General features: G+C 44.9%; 1 protein-coding gene and 1 pseudogene across 1 annotated transcript in view; one reads left to right on the top strand and one right to left on the bottom strand.

Annotated features, from left to right (window-relative positions):
* Positions 1–20,667, top strand: part of LRRC1 (leucine rich repeat containing 1) — a 538,119-nt gene that overhangs the window by 442,105 nt on the left and 75,347 nt on the right. Inside the window, exon 8 of the mRNA XM_078647950.1 lies at positions 12,991–13,135. Coding sequence (XP_078504076.1) covers positions 12,991–13,135 — 145 coding nt within the window. The remainder of the gene's footprint in view (positions 1–12,990; positions 13,136–20,667) is intronic.
* LOC144761278 (thiol S-methyltransferase TMT1B pseudogene) lies at positions 6,401–7,127 on the bottom strand (annotated as a pseudogene).

The raw sequence follows: 20,667 nt of genomic DNA on the forward strand, positions 1-20,667 counted from the left end.
AGGGAATAAAATTCACTGTTTTTTAACTGGTATCCCCAGCGTAAAACTCTGGAAATACCTTGAATATAAGTGCTTATTAGTCCAAATTCCAATCTAATAGCAGCTGAGGGAACGAACGTATTAAAATTACACAGTTTACGTAATATCTGGCCTTCTATCTTCTCTAAAAAACTCCACTCCTTTACAGGGATTGATTCAATAGCATATAATAAGGTTGATGGAATTTTTGCTTTCAGCACCGTCAAAAGATGTAAAAAATGCCTTCTTCCCATTGTACGATAAAACATGCGGAGACCATTGGCGTGAGATATAGCTTTACTGGTGCTGTGATTGATATGGGATTTATTCTTCGTATTGCTCGTTATTATTTTCCCTAAATATACATACGAATCAACCACCTCTAACTTTTCAAGACCAATGTGCCAATTGAATTTACAACATTTTCTGCTTTTGTCACTTTTCAAGATTAGAATTTTACTTTTGGAAACATTGATCTTTAAAAAATGAGCCACCGTATAAATCTGCAATGATGACAACTTTTTGTTTAGCCCTATAGGAGTAAGATCCATCACGACTATATCGTCTGCATGAAGGAGACATGCGAAAGGCCGGCTACCTATCTTTGGAGCATCGCCCTCTCGCTGAGAGAAATAGTCTGGTAGATCTGCTAAATATAATGAAAATAATAAGGGAGCTAATAAACAACCTTGTTTCAGGCCCTTTTCTGTTGAAATTACAGATGTTAATCCTTGGTTTCCTCCCATTAAAACCCGACACCAGGGTTGAGTATGTAAAGCAATGATTAAGGACAAAAGGGGAGCAGGCAATCCCATCTTTTGTAGTTTCCTCCAAAGGAGCGGCCGATCTACCTTATCAAAGGCCCTAGAGAAGTCTATGAAGGCCATATAAACATTTGATCTGCGAGATAGTGTATATTTCTCCTCTATTAATTTCAGCATGGTGATATTATCCAATGTCGAATGATTTTTTCTAAAACCTGCTTGTTCTATGGGTAGGACCTTATTCTCCGTGACCCATTCCGTGATATGATCAAGAATACTTCGTGCAAATAATTTTCCCGCTGCATCTAGTAAAGCTATTTGTCTATAATTGCCTGGATGAGATCTAAGGCCCTTTTTATGTAACAGGATTAAAATACTTCCAGACCGAGACGGCAGTATCTTCCCCTGCGAATAGCAAAAGTTGAACAGGGGGACTAGAAACGTAGCCCACAGAAGTGGTTCCTTTTTGATTACCGTCATTGGTATTTCGTCTGGACCCATTGCTCCTGATGATCTCATTTTTTTAATAAATCCAACTATGTCACTCACTGAGTGTACATAGTTGGCTAAGTGTGTTTCTAAAGGGTCAAAAGCAGCAGGGAAAAAACTAGGGGAGTTAATATTTGCTGCGTATAGTCCCACCAAGTGGATTTTCCAATCCAATTCTTTAACAGGAATGGGAAGCGATTTTACTCTTGTTCCGCAGCAGTCTGCAATTACTTCCCAGAATTTTTTAGAGTTGTTTTTGGAGGCTGCCTCTTTTAACTGCACCCATGCACCATCTTCCTTTAATTGCTTCAAAGAGCGTTTTTTCCTCTGCCTTTTCCTCTTCAATAAGCTGATTAAATTGCTACGTTCATTAGAAAAGTTCAGGAACTGGATCCTCACCAATTTATTAATTTCCCTATTTAAGGTGAGCATTGGATTAAAATAAGATTTCTGTTTAGTTGGGGGTTGCGATGATTTACATAATGCTGCCACAGAACCAAAGAAACAGGAATAAACTTCCAAAAGATCAGTTTGAAGCGAATCATATTGGTGGCCTTCAGAGCTGGGCAAATGTCCTACACCCGTCTCTAGGCAAAAAATCTTGGGTTTATTTTTGACCACAAGTTGACTTTTGATAGCCAAATTAACTGCCTTTCTTCCACCTTTTGGGCCGTCCTTAAAATGATTAGAAAGATTCGTGCCTTTATTCCGCCTGAGGCGTTAAAAACAGTTGTAACGGCCCTTGCCATCTCCAGGCTGGATTATGGCAATGCTCTGTATTTGGGGATCCAAGCTCAATTCCTGAAAAAGCTGCAACGACTGCAGAATGCTGCAGCTAGATTTATCTTGGATATACCAAAATACGAGTCTGTCTCCCGGCAGCTGGATACATTGCACTGGCTTTCAGTCAGGAAGAGAATAGTATTCAAAGCCCTGTGTATTATCTTTAAGGCACTTCAGGGGAATGCTCCTTCATACTTGAGAGCGCATATAAAATGTTACGCTCCATCAGTGAAGTAGTGTGGCTCACTGGTTAGAGGCGGCAGACCCGAGAGCAGAGGACGGCCCGGGACCAGGGTTCGATTCCCGGCGCGGCAGGTTTCTGGACCAGGGTCAGCGGACTCGATAATTCTCTCGCCTCGGTGCCCACTCTGATCAGCGTTCACACTCGGCAACTCTGGGCATTAGCTTGCCTCATCTTCACTAACGGCCCCACCAGACCGCCGGGGATGCCTGGTCTCACCCTGGAGATACCCATTAAGGGACCATCTCTCAGGGAAGCCAGGAAGGGTTTCGCAGCGGTCGAAGCGCCTTGGGACCCTACGGGTAAGTAGTGCGCTATATAAATGCCTATACATTTACATTTACATTTACATCCAGGAATCTCAGATCTGCACAACAAAAGTTGCTGCAAATCCCCAGGTTCAAACAAGTGCGCTGGGGAGGCAGGAGTTTCCTGATAAGAGCTGCCAAATCTTGGAATCTTCTTCCTTTAGCAATCAAAAACAGTGCGGATCTGAAAACCTTTAGGAAGGCGGTAAAAACATGGTTGTTCCAGTCTGACCTCTAGGTTCACACATACGCTAGTTTTATATCGGTCTAGTCCTCAGTGCCAAGACGCCTCCGGGCATTCGCTGCGCTATATAAATTTAAATCAAATCGCTGTCTAAGTGTTTCTGTTTGGAATCTTCATCCAGTTGTGAGAATGGTGTGTAGTTATTCATGTTGCTTAATGTTGGTTTCTGGGCTGCCGAGAAGCATCTGTTTGATTCCATCTACTATGGCCACCATTGATCAAAAAACACCAGATGATAGGAAATGTAATGAGCACAGGACTTACTGGTTACAATCAATGGTAGATTCTTGTAAAATGTAATGTAAAAATTACTTGTAAAGCGTGGCATTCACCGGACGGTTTCTTGGCGCTGGTCACTTTGTTTGATGAAAGGCAGAGGGCGGGGAGATGAAGGCTTATGTGTAGATGCTACGGAAGAGGTGAGTTTTTAGGAGAGACCTGAAGTGAAGGTAGGAGGGAGAGAGTCTCAGTTCCAACGGGAGGGAGTTCCAGAATGAGGGTGCCAAAAAAGAGAATCTGAGGCCTCCGTGTTTTTTGCGTCTAAAACGGGGAGTCTGTAGGAGCGCAAGATGAGAAGAACGGAGGTGCCTGGAGGGAGCATAAGGGTGCAGGAGGGAGGAGATAAAGGAGGGGCCAATGCCGGCCAGAGATTTATGAGTCAGGCAGCCCAGTTTGAACTTGCAGCGCTCTGAGACTGGAAGCCAGTGGAGGGCTTTAAGGAGGGGGCGGACGTGGTGGTGTTTTGGTTGGTGATAGATCAGGCGAGCTGCCTGATTCTGTATCAGCTGTAATCTGTTAATTTGGTATTGTGGGATGCCAGCGTACAGAGCGTTGGCATAGTCGATTCGAGAGATGACTAATGCCAACAGTGCTAAGGTGAGGGCTTCAGTGGTCAGAAAGTGAGCTATTTTCCGGATCTTCCTGAGCTGGAAAAAACAGGAAGACACAGTAGCACTGACCTGGTGCTTCATTGATAGGTCCTGGGAGATGTAAACCCCCAGGCTTTTCACTTTGTCAGCAGGGAGCGGGGGAGGACCGAGGGAAGGGGGCCAGAAAGTGGGGTTCCAGGGATTGGATGGGCCTCCGAGAAGAACGAGCTCCGTCTTGTCGGGGTTAAGTTTGAGATGATGAACGCCCATCCAATTGCTGATATGGCAAAGGGTGGACTGAAAATCTTGGGCCGCTTCATCCGAGGAGTCGAGATTGAAGACGAGCTGAATGTCGTCTGCATAATTAAATGCAGTGGCATTCCTACCGCGGAGGGAGCGGATCAAGGGGGTAAGATACAGGTTAAAAAGAAGGGGTGACAGGGACGAACCCTGTGGAACGCCACAGGTGACCCTCGTCCGATCTGCCGTAAACTGGGAAAGACGGACTGATTGGTGGCGGTCCGCCATGAAGGAGCGAACCCAGTTAAGGGCCGTCCCGCTGATGCCCGCCTCTTTGACACGGTCGACTAAGATGGTGTGGTCGACCGTGTCAAAGGCCGCCGACAGATCTAAGAGCACCAGGGCTTGACTGGTGTTGGAGTCAGCGCCTCTACGAAGTTCCTCCATGACCGAGAGGATGACCGCTTCTGTCGAATGGGCAGGTCTAAACCCGGCTTGCTGAGAGTCTAGAAAGTTGGAATCCTCAATGAAGGAGCTGAGGACGCTGGTCACATGAGTCTCAAGTACCTTACCAAGGTAAGGATGAAGAGAAATGGGGCGGAAGTTGCCCAATACCGAGGGGTCGGCGTTGTTTTTTTTTAGTATGGGGACCACTTCGGCATTCTTGAACTGACTGGGGACCACCCCAAGTGAAAGAGAGTTGTTCAAGAGGGCAAGTGGGGGGGCAGGACAGGCCGAAAAAGCGGCCCGGAGAATCGCCGGGGGGCAGCAGTCTGAGGGGGAACCAGATGAGACTTTGTTTAGGAGGGAGAGAAAGTCTTCTTCGAGTAGAGACGGGAGCTGGGTCAAAGAGAGGGGGTTAAAAAAAGGGGCAAACTCCGGGAGGGACAACGCCGGGGGACCAGAGGAAATGCTGTTTTTAATTTTCCTGATTTTATCAATAAACAAGCATTTACAATGCAATGGTTTTGCCTTTGTTAAAGTTAGAGCTATTGGCATTGCTCTTGACATTTTTATTTGTTTTTTTAACATAAATAAATGGCATTGTCATTTACAATGCCAATAGCTTAATCTCTCGCAAATGACAAACACCCACACAGAGCCCCCCCACACACACCCACACAGAGTCCCCCACACACACACCCACACAGAGCCCCCCCACACACACAGCCACACAGAGCCCCCACACACTGCGAGCCCCCCCACACACACTGCGAGCCCCCACACACACTGCGAGCCCCCACACATTGCAGGCAACAGAGGCACGTAAACATCTCTTAGGCGTAAGGCATTCTGAATCATAATTTGAGTAAGCTGAGGTGGGGTTGCTTCTGGAGAATTGTATGCTAGGAATGTCATTCTATTGTAGAAGACCAAGGCAAAAAAAAGTAGAAATAATATTTCAACAACAATAGAAAATGTAAGGGAAATATATTTGGAGTTTCAAGATCATAGTTCTGACCTATAGAGAGAATATTTCAACTAGGAAGTTAAGCTACTTTGTTTAAGGATATCCAATTCCCTAAATTAACACTTTAGAAAATACTGGAATAAATAAAGGAAAATCTGCAGAGCCAGTTGGTTTTCCGGAAAAGATATACTAGTTATTAGAGGAATAATGAGTTACTGTAGTTCAAAAATTATAAACACAATTTGTCTCTCTCTATGTGTATCTATCTATATATATATTTTTTTTGAGAGAGATATATATATTTTGTATTACTAGCATCATAAAAGTATGTTTGGCATTGACTTACTAAAATGTGGAGAAGCGTACAGTCAAGTACACAAAATCGTAGGTTTACACCGATACAAATGACACAAGTCGAGTTGTGCACGTGAAGTGCAGTGTTTTCAAAAGTGTGCTTTGCGACATTCCTAACAAAAAGATAAAGATCTGCCTCAGCAAGAGGGTGGGTGTTGCCCAGGATCCTACATGGAGGTGCCTGTTGCCTACAAAGCCTGGATCATTTCTTGCCTCCTACATGCATTATTTTTATGATTTTTCAGTGATTCTAAGTTTTCCATACATGCTATGAAGCATAGACTGCATAAAATGCGGAACATGGAATTGTTTAGGAAAGGGGTAGAGGATCAAACAATGGAATGGAATTCCTATAAACGACCCTTCGCTTGGGTAAGTAACGCCATAGGCTGGCAGATAAAGTCTCTGTACATTTTAACCTTTATGAATGTGCAATCCTACAAGTTTAGAAAGTGCACACGTTCTATTGGCTAAAATATGTAATTTGTGAACAAGTAATAATCTCAGCTTTGACATAATTCATGTGAAGTGTGGGTCAGGAAACCAGTGCCATTTGCCCAATATATAGGTCGTAGCTATTGCTTTGCCGAGTTTTCCCTTGTAATCTGCGCTTCGAAATAGTGACTCAGAGAAAGTGAAAGTCAGCTGCCATATTAAACTTGTACATCTCAAAATAGCACTACTGAATACTCACCGGTCTGAGGACTCGCACCACCTCCTTGAGGACCCCCTCCACGTTCCGCACCGAACACAGCACCAGCGTGCAGACCACAGCATCCGCGGAGCCGCTGGCCACCGCCGACATGTCTTCCCCAGACGCCACGAGGAAGCGCGTGAACCGGACGTGGTCATTTTCTGCAACGCTCTTGCCCAGGAAGCGCTCGAAGTCTGGGTTCGGATCCGTGCACGTGACTCGGCATCCTGGCGGGAAAAACTGGAAATTTGTTCCCGTTCCGCTTCCGACCTCCAAAATGTTGAGCTTCCCCCCGGGGCCGGCGAAGTCTAGCATATTGGTGAAAAGAGTCTTCTTGAAGGAATGCATCTTCCGGTTGTAGACGTGGCTAAATGTGGCCAACACGTACGGAAACATCTTATTGGCTAGTGGCTGCCATACTCCTAAGAGAGCCAAGAGGTGCACTGGCAGGGTCAGCAGCATGATGCCCCCCTGAAGGGTGGCTATGAGAAGGCCCATGTTCGGAGCCGAGGGCGCCGCCGCCTCTGAGGTCTGCGCTCTCGAGCTGATGCGTGTCTGAGCTGCGCTGGATTTACTTTGTAGGAATAATGCACACCATATGCACAGATGAGTCCACATTCAGGTTACCGGTATGTTTTTTCGTTACAAACAAGGGTGTTCCATAGCACACAAAGCTGGAATTAATAGTATATATTTTGTACACGATAAATAGATTGCCAGTCATGTCCAGAATTATTCCTTTATGCAAGGAAATGTAATTAATTAATTTGTTTTTTTATAAAGAAGTAACGAATAAATAAATATTTGCTACAAGTCGATGCTCTAGAGTTTGTACAAGTTTCGCCTGGTGTGCTCGAAAATTAATCTAAAACGAATTCTTTCAAAGGCTGTGTCCTGAATGGATACACTTGCAATAATGTTTAGATCTACATAAGTAATTCTTCATTTTGCACAGTGACGCGTTTGTTTTTTCTGAGAGTGGAAATATTCAGAGTAACAGCTAAACCTCCTGGATTTTGTATAGTACTGACCTGTAAGGATGTGAGTTTGGAAGCTGAGCTGTCACGTACGGTCACTTTACCCCTGAAAAAGGGCAACTGCTCATCAAATAGGGTAGTCTGGGGCTCCAAGAATGGCCACTTTCAAAGTCAAGAATCACAAAGGATTAGCCGGGACAAAGGGAACACGTGGATGCTTTATTCAGCCTGGTTCAGGGGGTGACAGGTCTCAAAGAGAAGCAAAACAGGAACCGGGCTCGGAAGGGCACAACATTCCAAGACGACATTTCAAACACTCTTGAAGGAAGCATGGGGTGCAAAGGGTGGGGCTTCAGCAGACAGATGCAGCGTTCACCGGGCTGTCCCTATACTGCATTATCTTTTGGCATTGTTAAAGGGCTGAAACTTTGCAGCCAGGATTAGATTTCTCCCGGGTTGACCGTATAAATACATTGCCACTTTTGGGCTTATGATGGTTTCGGATGGGGGAGGGGCGTTGCAGCCAGGCCCCATATAATACACTAGTACGTTTTTGGGGCGGTTTAAAGGGTTGGATGATTCAACAGGATGTGCCGAGAATTCACTGGGCTCTAATGTTTGGGGTTTCTGCACTGAGATAACAGCCATGCCTCGGGTGACTTTAGAACATACTATTTTTTACCTTAAACACAAAGGCCCAAGAAACACACTGATGCAAACCCACACCAAGCGTCCTTACCACGGTATATCTTTCTGATAAGCCCATGTTACCCAATGTCCACCTTCTAGAAACTACAGACTTGCAAAAGTGCAAAGATAATTTCATTTTTATGAGAAAGTGTAGCACTCGAGGCATGTTCCGTGGAAGAAAATGTGTATTTAAATGTAAGTTTCCAGATCCTAATACAAGAAATGAACTAGATGTTGCCCTAAAGTAAAATGAAAACTCTGCGAATTAGAAAAAAGTTTGTTCTAGCCAATGTTCTTCTTATCCCTGTGACCATCTGCCCTTAACAACCTCATGCAAATTACGTGCTGGCTGACACCACTGAGGCTCCTGGGTGAGCTGCTGCCATTTCAAAGGGTTCAGGGTTTGACACATTTACAATTACCTCCGGTAGTGCCCGAGTACCTTTGATATGACAACTCCGCCCTCCTTTGATAAGCATCAACACCGACAACTACCCCATTGTCTGTTAGGGGGGCGGGGGGGGCGCTCTTCCAGTCCACCAAGAAAGTCTCCCTTCTGTGCCTCACAGGAAAACATGCGTTAAAACAGTACATTCAATCTCTTCTGCATGCAGTATTGTACAACATGAAAAGTATTTCCACAGGTTTGAATAGTATGCCCCTATATTGTAACCCATGTGGCCTATGTCCAGATGATTATATAGGAGAAGCCCGTCCCCCCTTAAGTTGTTCTGTGTGACCCTCAAGTGCGTAGACCTGTGCAGGGGCCTTCGCGCGCACTCCTTGTCACTGTATAATCCTCCCGGGCATGCTGGTACAGTGTGAGCTGCTTCTGGCTTGCAGGATTCTACGGAGCTGGCCTCGTGTTCTCATGACTGTGCCAGGGGAGCCTCACGTCACTAGATTTGTACAGTATGAACCTCACAGTCCTGGAATCTCACAGCGTGAGCCTTCTCCGCGGGACTGGACAGAGTGTACAATGTGAGCGCCTAGACATAAAACGTGTACTGTGTGAGCCCGCTGTCCTTACCATCGTCCGGCAAGAGGCCCACGTCTTTAAGAATGGACGTTAAGAGCGAGTAGCGAGGCCGTGTCTAAGGGTGTTCCGTACGAGCCTCACATCCACGGGTGGGTGCACTAAGGTGTGTCCAGGGTGCCAGAAAAAGGAATCCGCTTAATATCGTGCACTGTAGTACATTTACTTTTCGAGGTGAGATGACAACTAGATGTTGTTTAGCTGCGTCTGCAGGAGGGTCCCCGTCCCTCTGCAGGCCTCGGAGGAAGGAAGGGTCACTGGGAGTTCATAGCAGACAAAAGAGCGGCCGGATCACAGCGCGTCCCCACATTAGCATTCTGGCCTTTGATTCCAACTGGCCCAACAAGCGCCCGTACAAAACACCAAAGCCTCAGTGAGCGCTCAGCCCCCGGATTAAGATGTCGCGATGTGTGCCTGGCATGAAGATGCATGTCAAACAAGGAACAATGGCTGACCTGTGCCTACAGTACCGTGCCCGCCCTGCCCACGTCAGGCCTGCAGCAGGTTTGCGCTCTCAGGGGGAGTGTCAGACAGACTCTTAGTGATTTGCGCCCACAAACCGAAAGCACTAATGACGTCATTTCTGCTCCTGCTAATATTGGAAACCAATACCAAGATATTAACTTATTGTTATATCTTGGAGAGCGCTCCGTACCTGGCCAGCAGAACGGTTCCAATCCAAAGCACTCAAACCTCATTGAAACAGTACGTTCCCAGAGACGGCATTTTAGGTCAAACTAGAGATAACTCCCAGTTTTATCATCCTCATAAAAACGTGGTTAGGGCTAAAGGTATTTAAAAGCACGGGGCTGCGTGTGGCCATGGCAGAGCTGTAAAGCTTGGTGGTGGTGGTGTGGAGTTAGCAAAGATGCAAAAAAGCCATCGGAGTAAGAAATAAGCCTTTCCCTTCGGGGGAAAGATGTTCGGAAAGTTTTGTTTCCGTGTATACGGAGCACAACCCCAGGACCATTATTTTCCTTCACTATAGCTATGTGTGGTCCTGGGCACCCCATACATTGCCCTGGTGCCCCTGTTTACTGCGATGGTCGTGCCTACTGAGAACCGCCGTGACGAGTGTCTATAGAGGAGTCCTGGACTACAGTGTTCCGCTTGTTGTAAGGCTGGCGATGCGAGCAAGCGTGCTGTATTGTTGTGGTATCACCCTGCGCCGGCAGCAGCAGGGCCGGGTTTTCAGGTCATTGTTTTCTCGTCTCGCCCTCTGTGCCGCTCGCATTAGCAGCATAGAGTGCTGCACGGTGACAGCAGAGGCGGCAGCGCCAGTACTAGACGGCTATTTAAACCCTGCTAGGCGAGCACTCTCCCATCACATGACCCGCCGTTGGCTGTTTGGACCTCCACTGCAAACCGGAGCAGTCAGCAGCGCCCGAAGCACCGCGAGTACACAGGGCACCTGGGCAGGGGGCGGGGTGGCTGCTGGAAAGCTCGCAGCGCTGCTGCTGGCTGCCTAGCGACGCCGAAGGTGAGCCGCTGTGCACTGGCCGCTTCATGGTGTTAACAGGAGGCGGCCGCTTCTCACTGTCCCTGCCAGGGCAGAGCGATCTCAGGCTGAGCCCCTGAGCTCTGCGGCAGGGGAAAGGACGCCTCTAACCATTAGTACCTGTGCATCAGGGAGAGAGCAGCGCCACTTGGAATACCCTCGCGGCGCTACGTCTAAGGATGTCAGCCAGGCTCTTGTTTCTGAACGCGGACGGAGCTCCCACCCACCGCGTTTTTCGCCAGGAGTGGAATGGTGTATATTATCATGCCAGTCGTTCTTAGGTGGCTTGCTTTCTGCATCTTCGGCCGGTGCCGCCACTGCTGAAACAAGCGGGAGGGGGCGGGAAAGGGGGAGGAGAGACGCTGACGACGGCCGGAGCAGGAAGGCGGGTGCCGGCTCAATGCCGGACCAGATTCGGGGGCGTTCTCGACTTTTGGCTGACGTAGCGTGACGTCGCCAAAAGCCAAAAATTCTCGGGAACGCCCCCGAATCTGGTCCGAGATTGACGGACGGAGCCCTCTCCCAATGGCTAGCCTCCATTTATGGAGCTAGCCAATGGGAGGAGGGGAATGGAGGGGGCGTAGACCCGACCCCACACACAAAACATAACGTTTTTTGGCGCATGCGCAAAGCGCATGGCCAGTCAAAACCTAAAAAGCAGTTAAGAGAGTCGCAAAGTGCCTGAGATGGAAGAGGTTTGATGGTCACCCTGTCCGGGTGAGAGAGCTCCTCCACAATAGCAAAAATGTCCTTGGATTTTTGCGCGGAGTTGAGAATTTTTGTGGAGAAGTAGGCAGTTTTGGCAGCTGAGATTGCCTGTTTATATTCTCCGGATAATTTTAGGAAGTTGGATTTATCTGAAGGATCGTAGTTTCGGCGCCAGCGACGCTCGGCTTGGTGAAGTCCCAGCTTTAAGGTTTTAAGGCTGTCTGAAAACCAGCGATGTGCGTCATGAGGGCGCTTGGTTCTAATTATCTTAAGAGGGGCGATCTTGTCGCTGGCGGACTCCAGCCATTTGGTAAGTGCGGCTTCCTGGGAATCTAGAGAACCTGGGCCGGACGGGACCGAAGATGTTAGAGAGGAAAGAAAGAGGTCGAGGTCTGCTTTATTCCAATTGCGGGCCAATTCTTATCCTAGCTGTTTAGATTATGGTCATTCTGGTGCGACAGATATGACTCTTCCTCTTGTATTTTCCCTCGCTCCCCCTATGTGATCATGAAGAGATATGCCATCATATTAATAGATTGAGAATTCCATGTTGGACCACTTGTAAATGTTTTGCACATGAATCCGTCAACCTGCGTTGCCAGGAAATTACATGGTAGCTTTTTATACACAGTGGTCAGAGTGATCTGAAACGAGACCCGGGCATGGTGAAACACAAGGTCAAACATGTCTTTTTGGGGTAGCGAAATTGGGTATACTAAAATGTCTATTCTAGTACTCCTGAGTGTCTGTTCATTCTTCTAGTCACTGATGTTTAATTTTCCTGGTACCGATTAATTCATGTATGAGTATCTTAGCAAACCAATGTTTAATATGAGCTGTAAGTTTTCAATGCAAAGTTTTATCTGAGGAAGTGTGTAGCAAATCACGTACTCTTCATGGATGCTGTTGAAATGTTGATTACTTTGTCTGTAGATGTCTGTGTCTATATCAGGAGTCTCCAACCTTGTCTGTAATACATGCTACTTGTGTGCAATAAAAATCTTCCCAAATACTAACATTATTAGTGTTAGAAATGTGACCTTATCCGACTTTATTACATTAGTGGCCACCACCACATGCAATGGTCATCAATCACCTTAGTGCATCAGACAGAGTTAACCACCGTAATGTAAAAAGGTTTAATCAAATTGAAATTCCTCCACATGGATAATACATACCAGCCATAGCTGGAGTGTCACTACCACCAAGGTAATACTGTTAGTTATAAGAGCTACCCCTCCCCATACCACATTATGTATAACTAAACCATAAGCTTTATATAGATTTTGGAAATGTAGCCATTTTTCTCAAAAAATCAGCTTATGAGTTTTAAAAATACACGAGTTCTGAAAGTACATACTCTCAATTTTAGTATACATATATTAACTCAACCAAGCAAAAGCTTTTAATTTGGTATGGAAGGCTACACACAGCACATCTATTTACTGGTACCTGGAGAAATAACAATAGCTCAGGAGCTACTAATTGGAGAAGCCTGGTCTAAATCAAAGCATGGGCAGCACCAGAAATAGACTAAACTCTGCTGATACTTTTTTTGCTTTAAAGAACTATCGATGCGTTCTATAAAATTGCATTAGAGTATTGATGAAATCTGTGTCTGCTACACATCTGGATTTGTCTTCTTTCTTTGTTTCTTTCGACATAGGAAATTGGAAACCTGAAGAACCTGCTTTGCTTGGATGTGTCGGAGAATAAGATTGAGAGACTTCCCGATGAGATCAGTGGTCTTAACTCATTAACAGACTTGCTAGCTTCCCAGAATCTAATTGAGGTTTTACCAGATGGTATTGGTAAGTGTTACCTATCTACGGGCCATGGCAAAAGTTTTTTTTTTTTTAATGGAGTTTTTTAAATGTCTTTATCTGATTTAGATATTAATCATCCAGACGAGTTAAAAACACTGCTTCACGACCAGAGTGAGTAAAAAGGTGTGGACCTGTTTACAGTTGTAGATGGTGGTACTTAGTGTGTGGCAACACTGTGACCAAGCAGACATGTAATTATATAGCTGTTACACCTTCCCATCTGCCCAACCTTTCCTTGTCTTCTGCCACCTGCCTCGTTGGGAGGAGCAAGAGCCTAATTGGAAGAGTGCTAGAATTTGCTTAATGAGAAACAAGCAAGGATCGCAGAGCGAAAGATGTGTGTAACCGGACTGATGACTGGAAAGAAATAGGGTGAAGTGTTAAGCATTTGGGTGCACGTACAGTCGGCACAACAATAGATAGAGCACTGAGACGTGGTACAGAATGAGCTGTACTGAAGGAGTAAAGACACAGAAGAAAGGGATTTACACATAATTGAGGAAAACTAGTGGAAAGGGAGCATAATTTGTATTTGACAAAATGTAGATAAGGATTACACCATGGAACAATAGAAAGAAGGTGTGAGATACACAAACAAGACTTCATCCAAGATTGTTCATAGTGGGTCTTAGCATGCAACGGAAGTTATAAGGGTGTGAAACTGCACAGCTTGCTTACAAAATGTCATAGAATCAGCCTAAGAAAAAATAAAGCAACGGAACAAAAACAGTGGGGCGATTGCTTGATCTAATCTCAACCACTGGTAACTACTATGAGCTGCAATTCAGTCCATTTTTTTTAGCACACCTTGCCACCTCAAACCGGAACCAACCATATGCAATTCAGCCTTGGTCCTACTATGATTGGGGTAATAGGGACAGTAAAGCCCATATTGACCGGCTCCCTCTGAATGAGAGCACAAGCAGCCCCATATCCGTTTTGAGCTATTTGTGGTTCATCAGTAGGCACGGTAAGCACGAGAATCTCATCTGAACATACCAGTCACACTTAATGAGTCTTAATGAAGTAAACAAAACTGATAAGTTGTTTGCTTTAGTTCATGTCAGCGCTTCTAATTACTGTGGGTTGCAGTACAGTCTATTGTATTTGGCCGCACTTGCCACCTCAGTCAGAGGATACCTGGCCAGGCTGGACTGTTGTGATTGGAGTCGGATAAAGGCTAATTTGGAAATCGCTGGTTCCTATCTGAGGTGAGACATGGAGAAAAAAACAATGGACTGCATTGTGGTCCAGATTTATTACCAGTGGCTGAGATTAATTTCAGTAGTCCGCCCATGGCAGGCTTGTGGTTCCATTGTAATAAAAACACAGGTCCTCATCTAAACAAATAGAGACAAGACGATTCATCCCAACTATATGGAGATACGTTGAGGAGAAATCATCTCCTTACCATTACCCAGCACCCTCCCATTTTTACATCTCCAATCTCTTAGATCTTCAGTCTGTTCTGATGCATTCTTTGTCTTGCCACAAGTAATTCTTTCCCTAATATCAACTCTTGCAAATCGTTTCACTTTTTTTGAAAAGAGGGACGCCATTCCTGCAACCAATGTGCTGCAATTCCTCATCTTACCAATAACAGTTACAATTTCACACTTTTATATCCCATTTTCTCCTTTAGGTCTTGGCTGTAGTCTTAACACACAATGCTTGAATGTCACCTCAACCATTCTTTCACCTGCTTCTCACAATTGAGTGAAAACGCCTGCTCCAGAACAGGCCCACTAAAGCATGCGTCCAAATCATATAAGGAAATCCGTGTTCCTAGACTCGTACCTAGGGCAACTATCAGATCGGCAGCATAAATATTTTTAAACACAACTGGAGTAAGATGAGCCTTATGAAGAAATCTGTTGTGTGTATAAATAAGTCTATCCTTTTTGGTTACTGGTTCAGAGTTCGAGGATACTTTTCGTCACTCTGAATCAGATAAGACTTGCAAGATCTCCCTCCCACCAAGCCTGTAGCAACAATTCTGGTTCTTTGTTGGGATGAGCGAAATTCCCACTTGGAAAGTGAAGTGCACAATATTAACTTTCTTTTTCCACCCATGGAGTGTAATTGGACTTGATCCACTTCTCTGTGGATGAGCTGGGCAGTCTGTTTTCCTTATCGCATCTAGCATTACGTTAACTACATTGCCCAGTCACTCACAGGCGCCTTCAAAGATACTTTCACAGCAGCGAAGTCTGTCTGGCGTGTCTGACTGCATGGTCCTCCCATACTAACGTTCCCATGCCAGGAGGCTCTTGAAGAGTACTGCCAGGGTTTGGTCATTGTAATTAAATTAATGTAGGGGAGAGGTTGTGACCTTACGGCCAGAACTGCCGACTTTGGAGCTGGGGAATCAAGTTCGAGCCTTGGCGTCTGCGCAGCTTCCTGTAATTCTGGTAAAAACACTTAATCTCCCCGTGCCTACCCAAAAATGAATGTGTACTTGTGTAACGTAACTGGTGCTCATAAAGCGCTCTTATTCCTTTGGGTCAAGTTTGCGCTACAAAAAATCAGCAAAAAAAAAAAGCTAATGTTTTTGACATTAAGTTAATTATAATTGCGGTCCACTGACAGTACCAGGCAGCAGAAGAAATCATCTGTCCTTGGATTTCTCAATGTCCATAATGAGGAGTTATTGTTTTTCTTTCTATTTCTCCTGTATTCCTCCCATTTTCCAGTCTGCCATGGGTAGATGCAGAAACAGCTACATTTCCCGTTGTTTTGTATCCGCTTACTTCGAATGGGGAAAAAAGCAACTTCGCCCACACCTAGTTCTGGGTGATCTCTACACAGTGCCTGTAAAGTAACATTTACAGCCCTCCCCAACTGAGAATATGTCAGAAATATACCCTGTTGAACACCAAAACAAGCTTCCACTTCATCAAAGGTAAAAAATAATAATAAAAAAAAAAAACATTTACAACAACGTACAACAACCTATTCATTGTAGGAAACCCTTCATGTGCCAGCCCACAAATGAGAGGACATTGTGCAAGCCAGTTCTTTAAATATAAAGAATGGCACAAGACATGCCATACCCTAAAATACCTATAGACAATGAGGGAACACCATCATTTTAACGGATGCAATTATGCGCATCAAAGGCTATGACCAGAGTGGACAAAGACCCCGTAGACCCATTATTTAGTCCAAATTTAATGTTAGGTCCTAGATATTAGGGTGCTTTACTAGGATCCCCAGTAATTTCAGCCCACTAGGTTGCCACATCACAACAAGGTCCCGTAATCTACACTTCCCTCCTCAGGCTAATGCACGCAGAGGGAGGCAAACCGGTTTTAGAGCAGCTACTTTAAAGGCCCAATATTCCAGCAAACTCCTCCACACAACTGCTCAAGTTTGGCTAATGTGTTCTATGTATATAAGGACACCACATGATAAGCTTGCCAATTCAGATGCTCAAATTACACATTTCCTACCTCAGTACTCCAGCCAGTGGAGATAAGGGCAACCCTTCCAGGTAACCCTAACCAGCTGCCAGCCAGCTATCACTCGTTATTTTTTACTCCCTCCCTGACATTAAAATATACCAGTTTCTCCCAGCCAGTAAAACTGGACTAAAGTTACACCTCCAACACCTCAAACAAAAAATACCAACTAATAGAATGAAATGCCTTCTCTCTACTGAGAGACACCACAGCAGAGTCCTGCAAATCTGACTCAAGAACACAAGCTAGCCTGCGTAAGTTTGAAGTTGTGCTCCTTCCTACGTGGGACAAACTCAAACTCAGACCGGTTCTGACGTCTGGGGTCAGGACAGGGTACTCCTTCGAACTAACCCTCCCTTTTGCCTAAGGTTGTCTCTCCAATTCATGCCAAACAAATCGTTGACCTTTCTGAAACCACAAACTGCTGTAGAAAGGGCTTTATACACTTTAAGTCTTAAAAGAGCTCTTATGTATTGCATGGACATACCTAAACCAGTCAGAAAAAATAAATAACTTTTGTAGCTTTTGGTAGGTCTCACTTGAGGAAATCAAGTTCCAAATCTGGCATTGCTAGATTGACAATTGATTATATCCACATCTGTTATGCCAAAGCTGTGGGCGGCACTTAGCAATGTACGAGAGCACATTCTACTCTCAAGAAGGATCCACTGTGGATTTTCTTGGTAAACTCCGAATTGCTGGCATTTGTAAAGCTGCAACATGGTCCAGTATTCACACTTTTACCAAGCACTATTTTATAGACATTCAGGCCTGGCACTCTGCAATAGCTTTCTAACCACAGCTTTAGGAACAGGGGCACTGTATTTCAGTCTGTGCAGAGCATGTGATCTACAGCGGCACATGCAGCAAACAAAAACGTTACTAACCTGCAACAATCGATGTGCCGCTTGTGGTGCTGTAGATTCGCAAGTGCCGTCCCAAACTTGCCCGATGTGAGCTCATAGTAGGATGTTTGAGGATTTAATTATTTGAAAAGTCTCTCTCTCTCTCATCACCTATAGCAACTCTTATTCTTTTCTTTTACAAAGTACAACTGATCACCGGTGTACATAGACGGGTCTTGCTTGGCAGTGCTATGCATGCTTACTCACTTGTATGGCGAAACATAATTTGAGATGCAGCTCATTCCCTGGTGTATTGTGGGCTGGGGCGGGGGGCGTCAAATACAACTAGAAACAACAACACTTTCTTTGAAGAAAAAAAACTTCCAATGTCCGCTCCCAGCAATAGTTGGCAGGAATGTGCAGAGTATGACAATTTACAGCACTGCAAGTTGCAAACTAATTATTACAGGTAAGTAACGTTTTTTCCCCTCCCATTCAAGTTTATAAACACTAGTGGACTTCCCTTCCTGGACCACTGTTGACTCGTTAAATGTTCCACTACTATTAATCCAGAAGATCCTCCTCTAGAAAAGTGGTGGCAGGTGGAATAAAGAGAACCTTCTGTCTTCCTATTAAATGGGTGTGCTCTATGGCATTCAGATGCTTTCCTTGAAGGAGTACTCTTACCACTCTTTGTCGTCTTAGAATTTAAAGAGCTCTATGCCATTTGGCATAAGTATTCAGACCATACACATTACAGGCAATTGGCTTATGTGGTGCCGATGTTAACAACCTTTGCAGTAGAACCCTTTTACCTAGCAGTAAATTAACCATGACAGTCGCCCAGTATTCCTGAGTTCTCGCTGTAATCAAAGTCCATCAGTCCAGCCTAACACACTCCCTTTTCAGTCAAGAGAAAACCACTAAAACCTGAAACTCACGCTATGGATACAGACCATGAAATCCATCCAAAGGATTTCACGTCTTTATATTCACTAAAAACTTCAGTCAACAGTAAGAAGAGAAGATGAAATAACAGTACCCAACTGCACAGTCCTAGACCCAAAATGTCTCTCCCTAATCCAAACCCAAATCCAACCATAAAGAACAAAGAACCGTAGCACAAAAGACAGTATCCCAATGTTTTAAGGGCTCTCGCGCTTCAAGAGAAGTCCCACAAGCGCTACCAACGCACCCAATATGGTCCAACAGGAACCAAAAGAAGTGTAGTGGCGTCTCAACCATATTGTGATCCAAAAATCAGTAAATACTCCGGTATTGTGTTAATCGACCCAAAGCTCCACCTTCTTTATTACCAACAAGCTGCCTTGATGGGTCAACCACAGCTAACGGCCAAACTTTGCCCATCACTTCTCTTTTGTCTGAATGCATCATAGTCTTCTCTTGAGTCATAATATCTCCCAGCAGAAGGGTAACCATTGAGGTCATGTCCATTGATTCTCTCCTACCCCCCCCTCCCTTTGAGGGTCCACCTGAAACGTCTTATGCAGTGCCTCTAGTCATCCAGCCAATCTCAACCAGAAGAAATGTGATCTGTCATCCTTGATCACTCGGAGTTTTGCAGAGTACGGAAACATGTATTGTAGTCTATTTTCTCTCAGTCTGGGCTCAAAATTCTGTGCTGATGCTTCCAGTGTTGTGAATGATCCAGGAACCAAGCAAACACAAGGAGATGATGGACCGAGCACTGAAACTTTTCAGGCACTCACCACCAGGATGCTTTTTTCTGGTCCAGGGAAGACCTGGCTTGGCAGTTCGCGCTGGACTGTTCCCATGAGGCACAGGGTCAGACTGATTTGAATATGGCTGGGTCTGAACTGGAGTGGTGGAGTGAGCTAAAGAATGATGATGGATTCAATCCAGATCTGTGACTGAGGGAGAGTGTCTGAAAAGTTTCAGCGCTCTGTCTATCCTCTCCTTGTGTTGCAATGATCCAGGAACCGTCAGATATCAGAGTATTCATACTGTGCAGCTGCCCCATTTCATGCCCTCTGTGAAATGTTCCCTTTCTCAGTAATTCAGAAAGTGAGTGATAATTACCTGTGTAGGGGCCTCCAGAATTTCGGATTGGTGCCCAAATTCTAGGACACTACTCAATGGTGAGTGACTCAGACGGACCCTTATGTGTCAGGGTCTCAAGAATCAATTTTGCACAAGGACCTCCGCTTCACATCTTGGTCAAGAAAGGTTATGCTTCATACAAGGTGTTGACGCTAAATTACTGTGTTATCCCTGCTCCCTGTAAATCGCCGGCACTGTCAAATCATTTCATGTTTCTAGAGGATAGAACCCAACGTACCTCAGGCACATTGAAGCAGATTTCAGTCATAGAGGTCCTCTTTGTGCTTTGCTGTTTTTGGAGAGTTGCGTAAATGATGGCTCCTATTGTTATATGCAGGCATATGGTGCGGGGCAAAGTTCACAAGCTCTCCACAAACTCTGGAGGTCATTGGGTCTCAGTTCTTTACCATGGACCAAGGTTCTACAAAGCGCTTATTGATTCATCACAGCGAGCTTTCGTTGGGCACTCCAGAAGCCCTCAGTCTCCTGGTGTCCCTGCAGCATTATTTAGTGTGGCCTTCCTCTTTGTGCACAAAACGTATTCTGAATGTTTAGGCGTAGCCCGTGACTACTGCCACTTTCAAATGCACTCTTTAATAGAAAAAATAATTCTACACTTGGAAAAAAATGGAAAATTCAGAGGTATGGTGTTAAGGTAGACGGGCGTTGTTGCTTTCCCCCTTCTTTTCTCAGCATAGAAAACATTTTCCATGTGAAGAAGTCACATAATTAATTAGAGGAAAGCGTAGTGCAATACCAGCTCCCTCTACAGTCTGAGACACACCAATTTCCCCTCACCTTTCTTATACTTAGGAATGTGGAAAAGCTTTCTACCTGGTGGACATACTCTGATATGTAAATCTTGATTTATAATTTTTTTCCAATAACCACTTTTTGGCCTGCATGTATTTCTTACATGGCCATACGATTTTTCTAACTGAAGTCCAGTGTTGTATGCATTCAAAGCCTGTAGCAAAATATATTTTGTTGTTCTCCTCCCTTTAAACTGCTGTGATTCTCTCACCTATAGCTACTTTGGTGGTTGTTTTAAGATTAGCTTTCTTCTACCCAGGTTATTCTTGCACGTTTTCTGATTTGACACTTATACCTTTATTTCCTTCACAACCAT

This window comes from Lissotriton helveticus, chromosome 6 (genome assembly GCF_964261635.1).
Source record: "Lissotriton helveticus chromosome 6, aLisHel1.1, whole genome shotgun sequence".
NCBI lineage: Eukaryota > Metazoa > Chordata > Amphibia > Caudata > Salamandridae > Lissotriton > Lissotriton helveticus.